Genomic DNA, 16,125 nt, shown 5'->3' with positions numbered 1-16,125 from the left:
AATCTCTCTTCTCCAAAGGAATCTCTGTCATAAAGTACATAAGGACAGAGATAGGAGGAATTCCATCTCTAATTATGGATTTTCAGTAATTGGACCTGTTTGGCTGCAGTGCAGCTTAAGTCATTTCATATAGGCAACATTCTCTCAAAACTAGGAGCAAAGAAAATAAGAGCAAGAAGAGGAGCAAAGGAAAACACTGTCATTATTGGTTGCTGCAAGAGAGTCACATGAGAAAAAAACATGTGTTACCTTCTTTAGAGTATAAAAATACATCCTTTTTTGGTCTCTCTCTCTAGGTTTGAAGAAGAAATGACCAACAAGTGGTTATACCTCTTTGAAGGCAGTAAGGTCCCATATGGCCCAATCAACAATATGAAGAATGTATTTGCAGAACCTCAGGTTTGTTTTTGACGCTTTTATTATACCATGATTAAAACAAAAATTTGCCTCTGTTTTCTATCCAGATTAATTTATATAAATGTAAATTAAACATTGGTCTTGCACTTTAATCATATAACTTGATATTTTACTGTTATGTTAAGCTGTAGGTATGAAATAAAAAGATTTAAAATTTAGAACTGGCTGTCTACAATCATACTTTTATGTTTATCAGATCTAACATATTTTTTCAGCAGCCACTACATAAAATTTCCAAGGTCAGGACTTTTTTTTCTGAAAAATAGAAATATAGACCACTGAGAGCTTGGGGTTAGATACTCAAAGATCATTCTCTGTAAAAGGAAATATGAGAACTTTCACTGTTATAGACTACTCATAATATGGTTATCTTAAAATGTATAAAGCAAGGCATAGTTAATTCTGCAAATGAGAGGCTTTTATATGCATTAATGTGCATTATTCATGAAGAATAAATTGTAATTGAATAGAAATTTGTGCTTTACCTTTGATACAGGCTCCTTAGTGGAGCCCAGGAAAAAGGGTCAATGGGAAAAAAAAGTTTCTTCTATAATATTGTTTAAATGGTTATTTTTAGATGATGTCAAAATAATAAGTTTTATTTTATTACTTTAATCAATATCACAGCAAGCAATTTATCATTTCTGAGGTTCACATATTAATCCCTAAAGGTAGAGGAACTCCATGTCTCTGCAAAGGTTTCACTATGATTATTCACATAGCTTGTCAGTTTCCAGCATTTTGAAATTATAGTTTTAAAAATTATTTTAATTTATATAAATTAAATTTATATAAAATGACAGATTTTCTTTGAAATGAATTGTTGAAAATGGAATATACTTTTAAAAATTATATATATATATATATATATATATATATATATATATATATATATATATAACCTTTATTGATTTCAGAGAGAGGAAGGGAGGAGAGAGAGAGATAGAAACATCAATGATGAGAGAGTTGTCATTGATCGGTTGCCTCCTGCATGGCAGCAAATGGGATCGAGCTCGCAACCCGGGCATGTGCCCTGACCGGGACTCTAACAGAGATCTCCTGGATCCTAGGTCGAGGCTCAACCACTGAGACACTGCCTGGCCAGGCTGGAATATACCTTTTGTTTGTTTTTGTTTTTTTGTGTTTTTTTTTTAATTCCTCACCTGAGGATGTTTTTGCCATTGCTTTTCAGAGAGAGTGGAAAGGATAGTGAGAGAGAGGAAGAGAGAGAAACACTGATTGGTAGCGTCCTGCATAAACCCTCACCAGGGCTGGGGATGAAACCTGCAACCGAGGTACATGCCCTTGGCCAGAATCGAACCCTGAACACTTCAGTCTGCAGGCCGACACTCTAAACCACTGAGCCAAACCAGCTGGGGCTAGAATATACTTTTTAAGAGAGAACTTTGTTGAAAACTGACCTAACCCTTTACTTTGGTACCTTTACCTTACATGAATATCTGTTTAAAAGAGAATTGAATGTGCCCTAGCTGGTTTGGCTCGGTGGTTAGAGTGCTGATTCTGTCCAAGGGCAGGTACCTTGGTTGCACGCTCAGTCCCCGGCCCTGCTTGGCGCTGGAGCTAGAGGCAACAAATTGATGTTTCTCTCTCACATCGATGTTTCTCGCTCTCTCCCCTCTCCCCCTTCCACTCTCTCTGAAAAGCAGTGGAAAAAATACCCTTGGGTGAGGATAAAAAAAAAAAAGAGAGAGAGAGAATTGAATGTTTTAATTCAATGTTTACATATTTACTGAAGAAAAAAGTGAATGAATTCAGGAATTCTGCTTTTTGCTATTTTTTGGCCAAGACTGTGAGTATGGCAAGGCTATGTCTATAATGAAACAATGGTCAATAAGTATTTGAGATGAGGGAGCCCACTAGATATTCACAGAGTTTATGTGAAATGGTCCCCACCATATCAGCGAATTAATTCCTTGTGATTCCTTGTGGTGAGGTAGCAGTGTGCACACTCTAAATGTAGAAGATCAGACTGCCAGTTTTCTTACTTCATAAACTTTGAATGAAGTAAATCTTTGGCTTTAAGCTGTTATGTGGGGATGGGTGGTTTTTATTGCTACTTTTCTGCTGAAAAGTGCTATAAAGCTGTGTAAGACTTCACATTTAACTCAATTGGAGGGCACATTTCTCTAGAGAGATTTCCTGAGAGTTCTTTCATCAGCAGTTTTGTTGCTCCATCCGTATTTCTTCAGGGATAAAGTCATTAAAATAAAGAATGTTATTATAAAAAATCATTAGATATATTCTAAGGTTACCTATTTATTAGGCTTTGATGAACAACAATCCAAGTCCCACCCATCACCTTAAAATTGTTCACTTTATGGGCTTGTTCAGATTGAATATAGGATAAGTAGAATTTCAATTCCCAATTTTTACTTGTAGTTAAGTTTATTTACTTTAACCTTTGTATAACAAGTCTTTTTGACCTGCAAGAAATTTCTATTCTTGAGCTATGGTATATTTTCAGTACTTAGCTCATTTTCTAAATGGAGAAGATTGATACTACCTAAGCCAAGAGTCCAAATTTTCCTTCTACCCCCCAAATCTCTGAAAACTGCCTTCTTACACACCAAAAAGTAGATTCCAATTGCTATAATCCTAACCTTAAAAATTCTTAAACATGCAGTGATAGTTATTGATAATTTTACTCTAGTTGCAAGAGTAGAGTTGGTCTCTTTTATATATAATTTTATTCTTCTATGGAATTTAAATGCTAAATGTATGTATAAAATTTATCTGGATTTTTAGTAAGATTAAAAATCCATGTAGTATTATTACATTTTTAAAGTAATCAAAAATAACCATGGCAACTATAAGTAGGACTTTTTTGCACAAGAGGTAAGGGTACTATCTTTCTCCTGTGCTTGGAAATGTTTGGCTCTTTTAGAAAGAAGTTCATATAATTTTGAATTTTGAAGGACTGTAGACTATGAAAAAATTAGGGAGTTTTAAAAAAAATTGTGTAAAATAAGTTATTTTACACAAATTTAAAAAGAACATCTAAAAATGACTATTTTGAGTTTATTCAAAAAACCTTTATAGTTCTTAATGTACCAGGCACTAGAGCTTTAATATGGATTTGGAAATTTTCTTCCTTTCTGGAAAATAAATTCAAAATTGACTTAAGTAGAAGATACATAGTAAATATTTGTTGATGCATGAATCAATGAATGAATGAATGAATTCTCTTCAAAGTATAGATTTTCCACATGATCAAGTGGCTACTGTATAACCCTGAGTGGGGCCTGACAAGCTCTATCTGTAGGCCTGGCTGAAAAGCCTTTGGTTGAAAAGCTCAGGGGACTAAGTATTACATAATGATTAAGACCATGGAGTTAAAATTAATAGGCAGTTTCATAAACTAGAAAGGCTTCAGCTTCCTCAACTGTAAAATGGTGAAATAGGATCTTTTCTTTATATTGTTATAAATGTTAAATGAGATAATGTTTATTAAGCACACATAGTAGGGACTGCCAAGGTGTAAATGCTCAATGAATGGTAGTAGCTTTGGTTTTGATGGTGCGCTTTATGGTTAGTTTTTTGTTAAAAAACTATTCTTTTACTTTTGTTTGATGGTTAGAGGCAAATCTAGTGTATCTGTGGAGATGGAGATCATTAACTTAAAATTGAATTCTAACTAATATCCTTTTTAAAAAATGCATCACCAAACTCTGTGCCAAGAAGTTCTCAACCATTCAGCATTTCTGATTATTGAAAGTCCTTTTATTTTTCATTTTCTGTAAAAGCATGATTTCTGTTTAAGGTGTCCTCCCTTGTTTCTCCCTTGATGAGATGTGGAGTTTCTTGGCCCTGGGTACATGGAGCCAGCCACATCTGTTCAGATGTGGGACCACACTGTTGGTGCCTGTGGCCCAGTTCTCCATGCACACCATGCCAGCACAGCTGGTATTTCAACTGAAAAGTGATTTGGGTGAAGTACAAGGCCTGGAACATGACATGGCACAAAAAGTGAGACTTTGATGAAGTGAAAGGGGGTATGTTTAATCAAAAAAAAAAAAAAAAAAAAAAGGTTTAGAAACATCGCAAAATAGGAGAGCATTTTCTGTGGCCATACTTATTAAATGGACTATTTATATTTCATTAGTGGTTTACATTTTCATTTTGGTAGACAACAGAAATTTACTTGATGGTAGAAACTATTTCTAACATAAATAATTTCTTTAGCGTCTGAAGAAAACTTGAGTTTTTGACTTTATGGAAACAGCAGATGATTTTTCTTTCTTTGATAAATGCAAGGTTCTCTACCTTTTATCTCTGATTATATATAACACAGTTAAAATGATACTATAGGTAAGCACTGTTAAGTTAATCATGAATACTATGGGGGTAGGAGTTTGGCCTATATTTACTGATAGGTCTGAGAAGTTTTGATCCAAAGCCCTTTTATTAGTGGTAGTTTTGTTGTTTTTGTCCCTCAACAATAAATTATGGAAAATTGTTTGCATTATAGTAGTATAGTTTATCTGCATATATATTTTAATAGTTGTTTTTCCAAGGGCTTTCTTAAAATATTTTCTTTTAATCGGGCCAAGATTTTGCAGCACATTAAAGGAATCTTAAAAAGCTTAAAAAACTTATTAAATGACCTCAGTATAGTCCCATGTGCATGAAATACATTGTGGTTTGAGGTTTTCCAACTCAAATAAACTTAAAAGAAAATGCAGCTTTTAATAGAAACTGTTCAAATTCCTGAAAAAAATAGGTATGGATCTCACCACTGAGAGTATTTAAAAGCATCATTATCAACCACAAGAATCAAAAGAGAATGTGTTATCTTGCTTTTTGTGTTTTGCTTAAAACTGTATGTTTGGCGATTCTTGTGTATTACCATCTTTGAATGGACTACTCAATTAAAAATATAAATGTCTAATTGACTAAACTTCTGGTTAACATTTTTCTTTCTCCTTTATGGTGTGACCTCTGGTTGGGCAAAGGGTGTCATAAAATTGCTGTTATTTAACAGAGTCTTCACATTTATACCACACACGTTGAGTACATCAGGTGTAAGACATCACCCTGAAGCATCACTTCTGAGAACTATTGGGAGGGAAATATCAGAAGTGAAATATCACAGCTGGCCCTGATTTTAACTAGTGCCAAACACCTGCAGGCTCTAAAAGGATACCAAAACAAAACCCCACCCTGTGGCAGCAGGCCATCCTTAACAACCCTTCCTTAACTTTGCATCACCATCAACATTAATTTAACATTTTCTACAGAAACCTTATTCTTTCTGTCCCAGAAGGCCATTAAAACTTCTTTAGCAAATCTTTTGTATGAGATAAATATGTCATAGAAACAAACAGAGAGAAGTATTGAAATATTTGATAGTTTAAAACTATCTGTTGTTTTCACATAGTAACTTGTGGAATTATGTAAAAACAATTCTCCTGTGAAGTTGGAGATTTTATTAATCTCTAGGCTAGCTCATATCCCCTAAGTGATATTGTTTTAGCATATTTTGGCAAAATATCTGAGCATCTTGAAAAAAAGTCTTCAATATATATATACCATAAGCACCCCAAAATATACACCTGTTTTTCAAGCTTTTTCTAACATACACATACACAAACACACATACAGATACACAACTGATGTGTTTTGAAGATTACCATTTCATTGACATTTGTTGATATTTATTGAAATGCAGTTGCATAGCCCTGGGAGAATATAAACAAAATTATATTATTGTCTCTAATACCGCTGGGAAATATATACATACAGTGTTCTCTCTGCAACTGGAAAACAATTGATGATGATCTGAGGTAAAACAGTATGTCTGAAAGTAATTCATAGTAGACAAAGTAGGTAAAAAATCAATTTTATGTTTACTTCTGAATATACATGATACATTTTAGATGATGAACAAATTCAGATATATTATGTGTGTCTGTTTTATGATACCTGGATATAATATTTTCAGTTTTTGAAGAAATAATATATGTTAAACTTCAGTGATTAAATGAAACAAAAATTAAGTTTATGTTTCATTTTTGTGTTAAAATATAAAGTATAAGGCAATACATTTAACTTTGTTGAGTTGAGAAGACTCTAAGTGCAAAACACCTTGTGGCCCTGGCTGGTGTGTTTCAGTGGTTAGAGCATCAGCCCATGCACTGAAAGGTCTTGGGTTCAATTCCTGGTCAAGGGCATTTACCTGGGTTGCAAGTTTGATCCCTGGGCACAGTCAGGATGAATGCTGGAGGCAGCCAATAGATGTGTCTCTCTCACATCAATGTCTCTCTCTCTCTTTCTCCCCTCTCCCCTCCCCCCTCTGCTCTCTACTCCTCCCTCCCTCCCTTCCACTCTCTCTAAAAATCAGTGGGAAAAAACAGCCTCTGATGACCTTTAACAAAAAACAAAAACAAAAACACTTTGTTTGATACTATGTAAGAGGAAACTCATTGAAATGTCAAATAAAAATTACCTTTATGTTCATTTTTTCATATATCTAAGAATTTTGGATTCACCAATTTCTTTGAACTATCATACACACACACACACACACACAGACATATATATACATATACACACATGTATATGTATTTAGATATTTAGATATCCAACTGGAATTCCTTGGACATTCCTTGAATGACACTGATGGAAATAAGTTTGTAGAATTTATGTTTAAGAAATAAAAGCTTTTCCTTTTCATCTTTTTATAAAAACATAAAAGTTTCAGGACAAAGGAAACCATAATAACATTCATTTTTTCATTCATTCATTCCTCTATTCAGTCAACAAATAGTAATTGAAGGCCTACCATAAATATATGGCAGTGAATGGAAAGCACAAAGATGAAACTATTACACATTCAAGGAGAATAAGCAGCCCAATTTAATTAAGGTGGAAAGAGTCCATTGTCACAGTAATGCATAAATGCTCTGGCTGTTTTTAGTAGTAAAAAATAATAGGCATTAAAAACAGTATTAGTTTTTCCCATTAAATTAATTAATAAAAGCTTAAAATCTGACAAAAATTACAAAATACCTTAAACTTACCAAAGAACTCTTTATCCTTTTAAATAATTCTTGTAATTGCTTTATCATACTAATAGTAAATTCCTTCTCAATGATTGAGAGGAATTTAATGGAGGGTTTCACTTTTGCTATTCAATGATTTTTAAAATTATTTTTGACCTGGGGACATCTGAAGTTTTTGTTTGTTTGTTGGTTTGTATTGGTTTTTATAAAATGTTTCTCTGTATCTGTCTGTTTCTCTCTCTCAAACACAACATATTCATCAAACTCAACATAAATATCTCATATTTTCCTAACATTTTCAAAATATTTCAGAGTAGGGATACAAAGTATGATCATTGCCTTTGCCTAAGCCTTGAATTCTCAAACCAAAGACCTAATGTGTTTTTTATAGGTAAAAAATGAAAATCAAGAAAGGGTAATCTCAGTGAAGTAAAAATCAGAACCACAATGAGGAACCTCCATGCCATTTTCTATGGTGGCTGTATCAATTTCATTCCCACCAACAGTGCAAGGGTTTCCTTTTCTCCACATCCTCACCAGCACTTGTCTGATCTTTTTAATGATAGACATCCCAGCTGGTGTGAGGTGATATCTCATTGTGGTTTGGTTTTGTATTTCCCTGATGATTAGTGATGTCAAGCACTTTTCTATGTATTTATTGACCTGGGAACATCAAAAGGTTTTTCTTTTATTTGAGAAAAAGTCTATTCAAAATCCTTGCTTATTTTTAAACAAATAGAGATTAAGTAATTTAAAATGTATTAATACAATGGAACAATATATTTTCTTTATCATGTTTTTGAGGAATGGCATGAAAGATAAAAAAAAGTATCATGCAAAATTATATTTAATCTGATCTCAATTTTGTAAGAATAAGTATAGTTTTTAAAGCAATCATATATTACCTTTTTAATAAGGAAAAATGGTTAAATATTCTCATAGCTTAAACGGTTTCTTAAATGGAAATTTAAAATGAGTTTTGAGCCCTAGTTGGTTTGGCTAAGTGGTTAGAGTTGCAGCCCAAGGACTGAAGGGTTCCAGGTTCGATTCCAGCTAAGGGCATGTACCTCAATTGCAAGCTCAGCCCCAGTTGGGGGTGTGTGCAGGACACAACCAATGGAATGGATGTGTCTCTCTCACATCACTGTTTCTGTCTCCCTCTCTCCCCCTCCCACTCTCTCTAAAAAGCAGTGGAAGAAATATCCTTGGGTGAGGATTTAAAAAAAATTAGTTTTGGTTATTTTTGAGCAGTTAAAACAGATGTCAATACTAAATGTTATGATTTCACAGATTTATTGTAATGAAAACACTTTTATCATTTTCATAGTCATTTACATACATAAAACATTACATACATAATACACAATGATTGTCAGGGACTGAGCACATTTGATATTTAAGAACTCTTCTAAAATGATTAACAATGAAGGAGGAATATATACAAAATGGTGTAGTCATAGTCTAAACTAAGGGACCTTGGAATGGAATTCTATCTTCTTTGAGACCTCAGCAGTTAAAAATAGACCCTGAATTTGCAATTTATCTGTTTTATATTTGTCTCTTGTGCTTTAGATTTATACTAAAAAAAACTGACAAATCTAAGGATATGAATATTTTCACTTATATTTTCTTCTAAAAGTTTTATAATTTGAGTTACATTCAGGTGTACAATCCATTTTGAGTTCATTTGCACACACGATTGCCCATTGTTATGTCTTCCTGATAGATTGTCTCTTTTATCATCATGAAATATCTTTTTACTTCTAGTAACATTTTTTTTGTTTTGTTTTAATATCTGTTTTTTATATTAGTATAGCTGCCCCCTTCCTTTTTTTGGTTGTTGTTTTCATTGTACGTCTTTTCCCATCCTTTTATTTTCAACCTATTTGCTGTTTGATTCTAAAGTGTCTCTCTCCCTCTTTTTAGTTATTTACTAGTTTCTCTTTGGCTTATAACATACAGCTTAATTTATCAGAACTGACTTCTGATAAATTGTATCAGACTGTATACTGACTTAGTTGTATACTGACTTAGTTACAGCGAAATATGGAAACTTTATTCCTAATAGCTCCTCTTTTGTATATATCAGTATGAGACATCTATGTATATTATAAGCTCAGCAATACAGTTATAATTATTACTCTATATAATATGTTATATAATAGTATTTCAAGGAATCTGATAGAAGAAATGAGAGCAAGCCTATATCGATAGAATTTTTTATATTAATTTTATTTATGCTATCTTCTCTTAATTTCCTATGGCTTTGGGTTTTAGATTTTAGTTGGATCTGATGTCCTCTCCTTATTCCAATAGAGCTTTTTTGCTCTTATCTACCTCCCTCGTGCTATTACTGACAAAAATTGGACATTTCTATATGTGATAGGCCCCACAGTACACTTATATGCATATGTTTTATTGCAGTAACTTTTTAAATCAGTCAAGGAGAAGTATGCAATTATACTATTTTTTTTTATAATTGCCTACATGATTGTTTCATTGGTATTCTTTCAGTGTTTCTGTGTGTGGATTCATAGTGCTATATGGTATCATTTACTTTCAGCCTAAAGAATTTTCTTTGATATTCATTAAAATGTTAGTCTGCTACTTAACAAATTATCTGCTTTGGCTTATTTTTAGTTTAGCTTTACTTGTGAAAGATAGTTTTCTGGATATAATATTCTCGTTTGGCAGTTTTTTACTTTCAGCATTTTGAATATGTTACTCCAGTGCCTTCTGACTTTCACGGTGTATGATAAAATGTTAAATATTAATCTTATTGAGTTTCCTTGTATATGATGAGTCATTTTTATTTTGCTATTTTCAGGATTTCCTCTTTGTCTTTAAACATTGAGCATGTTGTGTCTGGGTGTGTGTGGATCTCTTTGCATTTATCCTACTTAAGAATTCATTGAGTTTCTTGGATGTGTAGATTAATGTTTGTCATGAAATTTGCATAGTTTTCATCCATTTAAAAATTATTTTTCATCCCTCTCTCATATCTCTTTCTGGTACTCTTATTATTTGTACATTAGTATGCTTACTGGTATCTCACATTTCTCTGAGACTCTGTTCATTTTTCTTTATTGTTTTTCTCTGTTCTCGGATTGCATAATCCCTATTATATATCATTAAATTTTCTGCTTCTTTTGATTCAAATATATGGCGGAGCCCCTTAAGTCAATTTTTCACTTCAGTTACTGTACTTTTGGTACAGTAACAGAATTTCCATTTGGTTCCTTTTAATAATTTGAATATTTATCTCTTTATTGATATTATCTCTTTGATGAGATATTGTCCTCATATCTTCTTTTAATTCTTTAAGCATGGTTTCCTTTTTTTCTTTGAATGTATTTATGAGAGCTGCTTTGAAGTTCTTTTCTTCTAAGTTCACCATCTGGGCCTCTTCAAAGACAGTTTCTATTGCCAGGTTTTTCTTTCTATTTATTGGACACATTTAACTGTTTCTTTGCATGTCTCATAATTTTTGTTGATGTCTAGACAGTTTAAATCCAGGGGTTGTTTAGACTTAGGGGTTGTTTTACTTGTTGCTTACTAAGTCAAACATCAGTGATCTCGCTGTACCAATTCTGTGAAGTCTATTTCCCCTGCAATGCACAGACTCTGTTATCCCAGCTCATATTATTTCCACTTGTTTTTATCTTTAATTTAGGGGTCAGCCTTGGGTTGGCATAATCTCCTTATTGTTCAGAGGTTGTTCTTAGCCAGTTAGATGTTTATCCTTTACAGTAGGATGAGTGTGACTTGGAGGCTGCTATCACAGTACAGGGAGTTTAATTCCCCCCCCCCCACTTTCAACCAGGGAAGATTAGCTTGGGGATTCCCTCTGTGATTGCTTCCAAATGAATTTCTAAACCAGGCATGAGTGTAGGGAATTATTCTTAATATAATTGCCTCGCCTACCTACTTCTCTGCACTATTCTCCCATCATGCTAGAAAAAAAGGGGATAATAACTTTGTATCTCAATTCTGAAATATTATCAACTTAAATTTCTGAAAAGTTGTCAGTCTAATATAGGTACTTGTAAAAAACTGAAGACTTTTCTAACAAGGCCACACATATCAAGAAATTCATGATGCAGAATGCAAGATAATTTGAGGGATGCTTTTAAATCCACAGGAAAGGAGAAGAAACAAGATGGCGGCCTAGGTAACAGCTGTACCCGCCTCCTGCAACCACATCAAAATTACAACTAAAATACAGAACAACCATCACTCACAGCCTTCTGAAACCTAGCTGAACAGAAGTCCTACAACCAAGGAACTGACGAGACATTGAGACCAGTAGGAGGGACAGAGACGCGGGCGGATTAGGGCTGAATCTCTGAGACTGGGCTGCAGTCCCACACCCAGTGTCCTGGTTTAAACCTGGAGGGATATCTCAGTGGTGGAGGTTTCCCAGAGGAGTGAGGGGTCCCAGCCCCACATTGGGTCTGCAGCCTAAGGCTCTAGGGCCGGGAAGCGAGTCCCCACAACTTCAGGCTGTGAAAACCAGTGGGACTGTCACTGAGGGTTGTGGAGGGTGCGGGAGCCCCAGGCAACTCCTCATAAAGGGCCAAAACAGGGACTCAGCAGGAGGGCACCATATTTGAATCTTCAGCACCTGACTCACACCTTTGGCCTCACCCTGGTGATTCTGGGAGACCCTGCCCCTCCCTACTTGCAAGCTCATTCAAAACATTTCCAGTGGCTTTTCTATGCAAGTGGCCTCTCAAGCCTCATGCTTAGGACTTTCCTAAAATCTCTCAAACAAGCAGCACCGTGCCCCACATGGCTTAATAAGTGGCCCCAGGCCCGGCACTAGTGGCAGCCTGCATTGGTTCATAGCTTGGCCTCTCTTGGACAATGCCAAGCCCAGCACAAGTAGCAGCCAACTATAGTTTGCTGTGCAGCTCATGCTGGGTGGCCCTGGGCAAGGCACTGGCACAGGCTGACTTTGTACCTCCTGGGAGGCCCCAGAGACAGTGCACCTGGTGGTCAGACTCAACTACGCTGGCTTACAACCCTACCACATCCACAAGTGACACACTCAAGGGGCGCACTTAGTGAACACCTAAGCTCCACTGAAGTAAATCCTGCTCCATAGGGGTTTTTTTCAGCACAGCAGTTCTTTGGCTGTAGTTGCAGCTGGTCCTCACAGCCGATTGGCCTGGGGGTCAATTTCTCCCAGTGACACCAACAGCAACCAAGGCTCAACTACAACAGGACAGTGCTCACAGCCCATACAGGGGAGCACCTAGAAGGTCCAGTTCAGGTAACTAGGGAGGCTGAGCCACTGGACCCTACAGGACACCTACTACACAAAGCCACTCTACAAATTCCAGGAGACTTAATAGCTCTATCTAATAAACAGAAACAAATACCTGAAAGCAGACAAAATGTGGAGGCAAAGAAAGATGTCACAAAGGAAAGAACAGAAGAATACTCCAGAAAAGGAACTCAATAAAATAGAACCAAGCAAGCTAACAGATACAGAGTTCAGAATTATTGTTATAAGGGTGCTCAAGGGCCTTAGTAAGACTATTAAGGAAACTAGTGAGATCATCAATGACATAACTAAGGACCAATCAGAAATGAAAGCTACACAAACTGAAATGAAGGATAATTTACAGGGAATCAACAGTAGAGTAGAGGTCACTGAGAATCAAATCAGCAATCTGGAAAATGAGGAAACAAAAAGCACCCAATCAGAAGAGCAAAAAGAAAAAAGAATCCAGAAATATGAAGATAGTATAAGGAGTCTCTGGGACAACTGCAAGCATACCAACATTCATATTATTGGGGTGCCAGAAGGAGAAGAAATAAATAAATTGAAAACCTATTTGAAAAAATAATTACAGAAAACTTCCCCTATCTGGGGAAAGAAATAGACTTACAAGTCCAGGGAGCACAGAGAGTCCCAAACAAGAGGAACCCAAAGAGGCCCACACCAAGACACATCATAATTAAAATGCCAAAGGTTAACGACAAAGAGAGAATGTTAAAAGCAGCAAAAGAAAAGCAGTTAGTTACCTAAAAGCACTTAGTTACGACTGTCAGCTGATTCCTCAACAGAAACATTGCAGGCCAGAAGGGAGTGGCAAGAAATATTCAAAGTGATAAAAAATGAGAACCTACAACCAAGATTATTCTACCCAGCAAAGTTATCATTTAGAATTGAAGGTCAGATAAAGAGCTTCTCAGACAAGGAAAAACTAAAGGATTTCATCACCACGAGACCAGTACTACATGAAATGTTGAAGGGTTTTCTTTAAGAAGAAGCTAATGAACAAAATAACCTGACAAACGAAATAGATCCAGAGACATTGACGCATGCAACAGACTATCATATTTCAGAGGGAAGAGGGAAGTGGGATGGAGGATAGGAAGAGATTAACCAAAGAAGTTATATGCATATATTCATAACCCATGGACACAGACAACAATGGGGTGAAGGCCTGGGGAGGGGGTGAGAGCGAGGTGGAGTGGGTCATTTGGGGGGGAAATGGGACACCTGTAATACTTTCAACAATAAAGATAAATTTTAAAAAATAAATAAAAAATAAATAAATCCATAGGAAAGAGATCTCATAGAAAGCTGTTGTCATAGCTCAATTAGAAGGTTATATTACTTAATGATTAGTATAAGCATTAGGTGTTAAAGGCCTAAGCTGAGTTGATAATTGTGGGTCTAGCAAAAAAAGACATATGTTCATTGAAAAGAAGTTATTAGGCTCAGCGATTACTTGAATATTGAGAACACTAAAAGTTTCAGTTAAAGATATAACTGTCTAATATCTAGAATATATAAGGAACACCTACAACTCAATAATAAAAAGACAAATAACCCAAATGAAAGTGGACATAGAATTTGAATAGAAATTTGTCCACAGGAGATATACAAATGGACAGTAATCGAATGTAAAGGTGCTCAGCATCATAAATTATTTTGGAAATACAAATCAAAACCACAGTGTGATCCACCCAGGATGATTATAATGAAAAAGACAGTAGCAAGTGTTGTTAAGTATATAGATGAATTGGAATCATCACACATTGCTGCTGGTAATGTGAAATGATACAGCTGCTTTGGAAAACAGTTTGGCAGTTTCTTAAAATTTTAAACATAGTTACTTACTATCTGACCCAACAATTCAGCTCCTAGGTATAAGAATTGAAAACATAAGTTCACACAAAAATGTGTCCACATATATTCATAGAAGCTTTATTTATAATAGTTAAAATAGTTGGAAACAACCCCAATTTTTTCAGCTGAAGAATGGATAATAAAAATTTATTATATCCATACAATGGAGTATTATTCATCCATAAAAAGGTGTGAGGTACTGATACTTGCTACAACATGAATCATCCTGAAAATAAGTTAAAGGAGCTAGACATCAAAGGCCACCTATGATACAATTCCATTTATATGAAATGTCCAGAATAGGCAAAACCATAGAGACAGAAAGTAAATGAGGGATTTCCAAGGGCCAAGAGAAGGAGAGGATATGTTAGTGGTTGCTAATGAATATGGAATTTATTTTTGGGGTGATGAAAATATTCTGGAACTAGGTAGATGTATAGTTGCCCAAACTTGAGTAAGTATTTGCAGTCACTCAGTTGTACACTTTAAAAGGATAGATTTTGGAGTATATAAATTATATCGTGAAACAAACAAAAAAGATACCATAAGGGGTTAAAAATTCCGTGTTAAAGAATAGAAATGAGAGTACTGGGAGGGTTTAATTTGATCGTGTGGAAGAGCATGGATAATTGACTGAATTAATTCTTGAGTTTTAGAAAAGAGCAGGATATCTTATGTACTCCCTGAAAGCTGGTTCCTTTGTATTTATTCATCTCTGTATCTACAATTCCAGGCACATTGTAGACCTACAGTACAGTTGTAAACAGGATTAATAGAATACCCACACATTCTTGAAAATATGGTGTTGCATTTTGATTTTGGCTATATATTTTTTATATAGTATTTTCATAATTACTCTGAGGATTATAATATACCTACTTAACTTTCCACAGTCTGCTTAGAAATCAATATTTAACCAACTTAAGTAGAATATAGAAACTTTACCATGATATAGGCCCCTTTACCCCTCTACTTTTGTGTTATATTTGTCATATAAGTTACATTGAAAACTCACTCAGACAATATTATAATGTTTGCTTTTAAACATCAAATATATTTTAAAGACCTCAGTAGGAAAATAGTCTGTTATATTTACAAAGATATACTCTTTCTGTTACTCTTCCTTCATTCCTGATGTTCCTAGTTTCCTTGTAGCTTCATTTCTCTTCTCCATGGAGAATCCCTTTAAAAATTATTTTAGAGTTTGTCACCTGGCTACAAATTACTTTAGTTTTTCTTCATCTGAAATGTCTTTATTTCCCTTTCTTTCTGAAGTCTATTTCTACTCATTATAGAATTCTTGGTTGACAGTTCTTTTCTTCCCATGCCTTAAATTTTTGTGCCATTGCCTCTGTCCTCAGCGCCTCTGATGAAAAATCCTTAATAATTCAAATTATTGCTATAGGTAACACATTGTTTTACTGCCTAGTCTATAATTTTTTCATCTGTAGTTTTAGCAATTGATTATAATATGTTTGGGTATAGAATATTTTGGCTTTATCCTATTTGAGATTTGCTGAGTTGTTTTTAATCTTTAGA

General features: G+C 34.8%; 1 protein-coding gene across 8 annotated transcripts in view; it reads left to right on the top strand.

Annotated features, from left to right (window-relative positions):
• SUGCT (succinyl-CoA:glutarate-CoA transferase) overlaps positions 1-16,125 on the top strand; it is an 844,228-nt gene that overhangs the window by 431,851 nt on the left and 396,252 nt on the right. For all 8 annotated transcript variants that reach the window (XM_081148082.1, XM_081148079.1, XM_081148077.1 and 5 more), the window contains one exon: positions 297-399. In XM_081148082.1, the coding sequence (XP_081004208.1) occupies positions 297-399 (103 nt within the window). The remainder of the gene's footprint in view (positions 1-296; positions 400-16,125) is intronic.

Source organism: Miniopterus schreibersii (assembly GCF_964146895.1).
Source record: "Miniopterus schreibersii genome assembly, chromosome: 9".
Classification (NCBI taxonomy): Eukaryota; Metazoa; Chordata; class Mammalia; order Chiroptera; family Miniopteridae; genus Miniopterus; species Miniopterus schreibersii.
The sequence above is the reverse complement of the archived record's forward strand: the minus strand, read 5'-3'. Positions and strand labels throughout refer to the sequence as shown.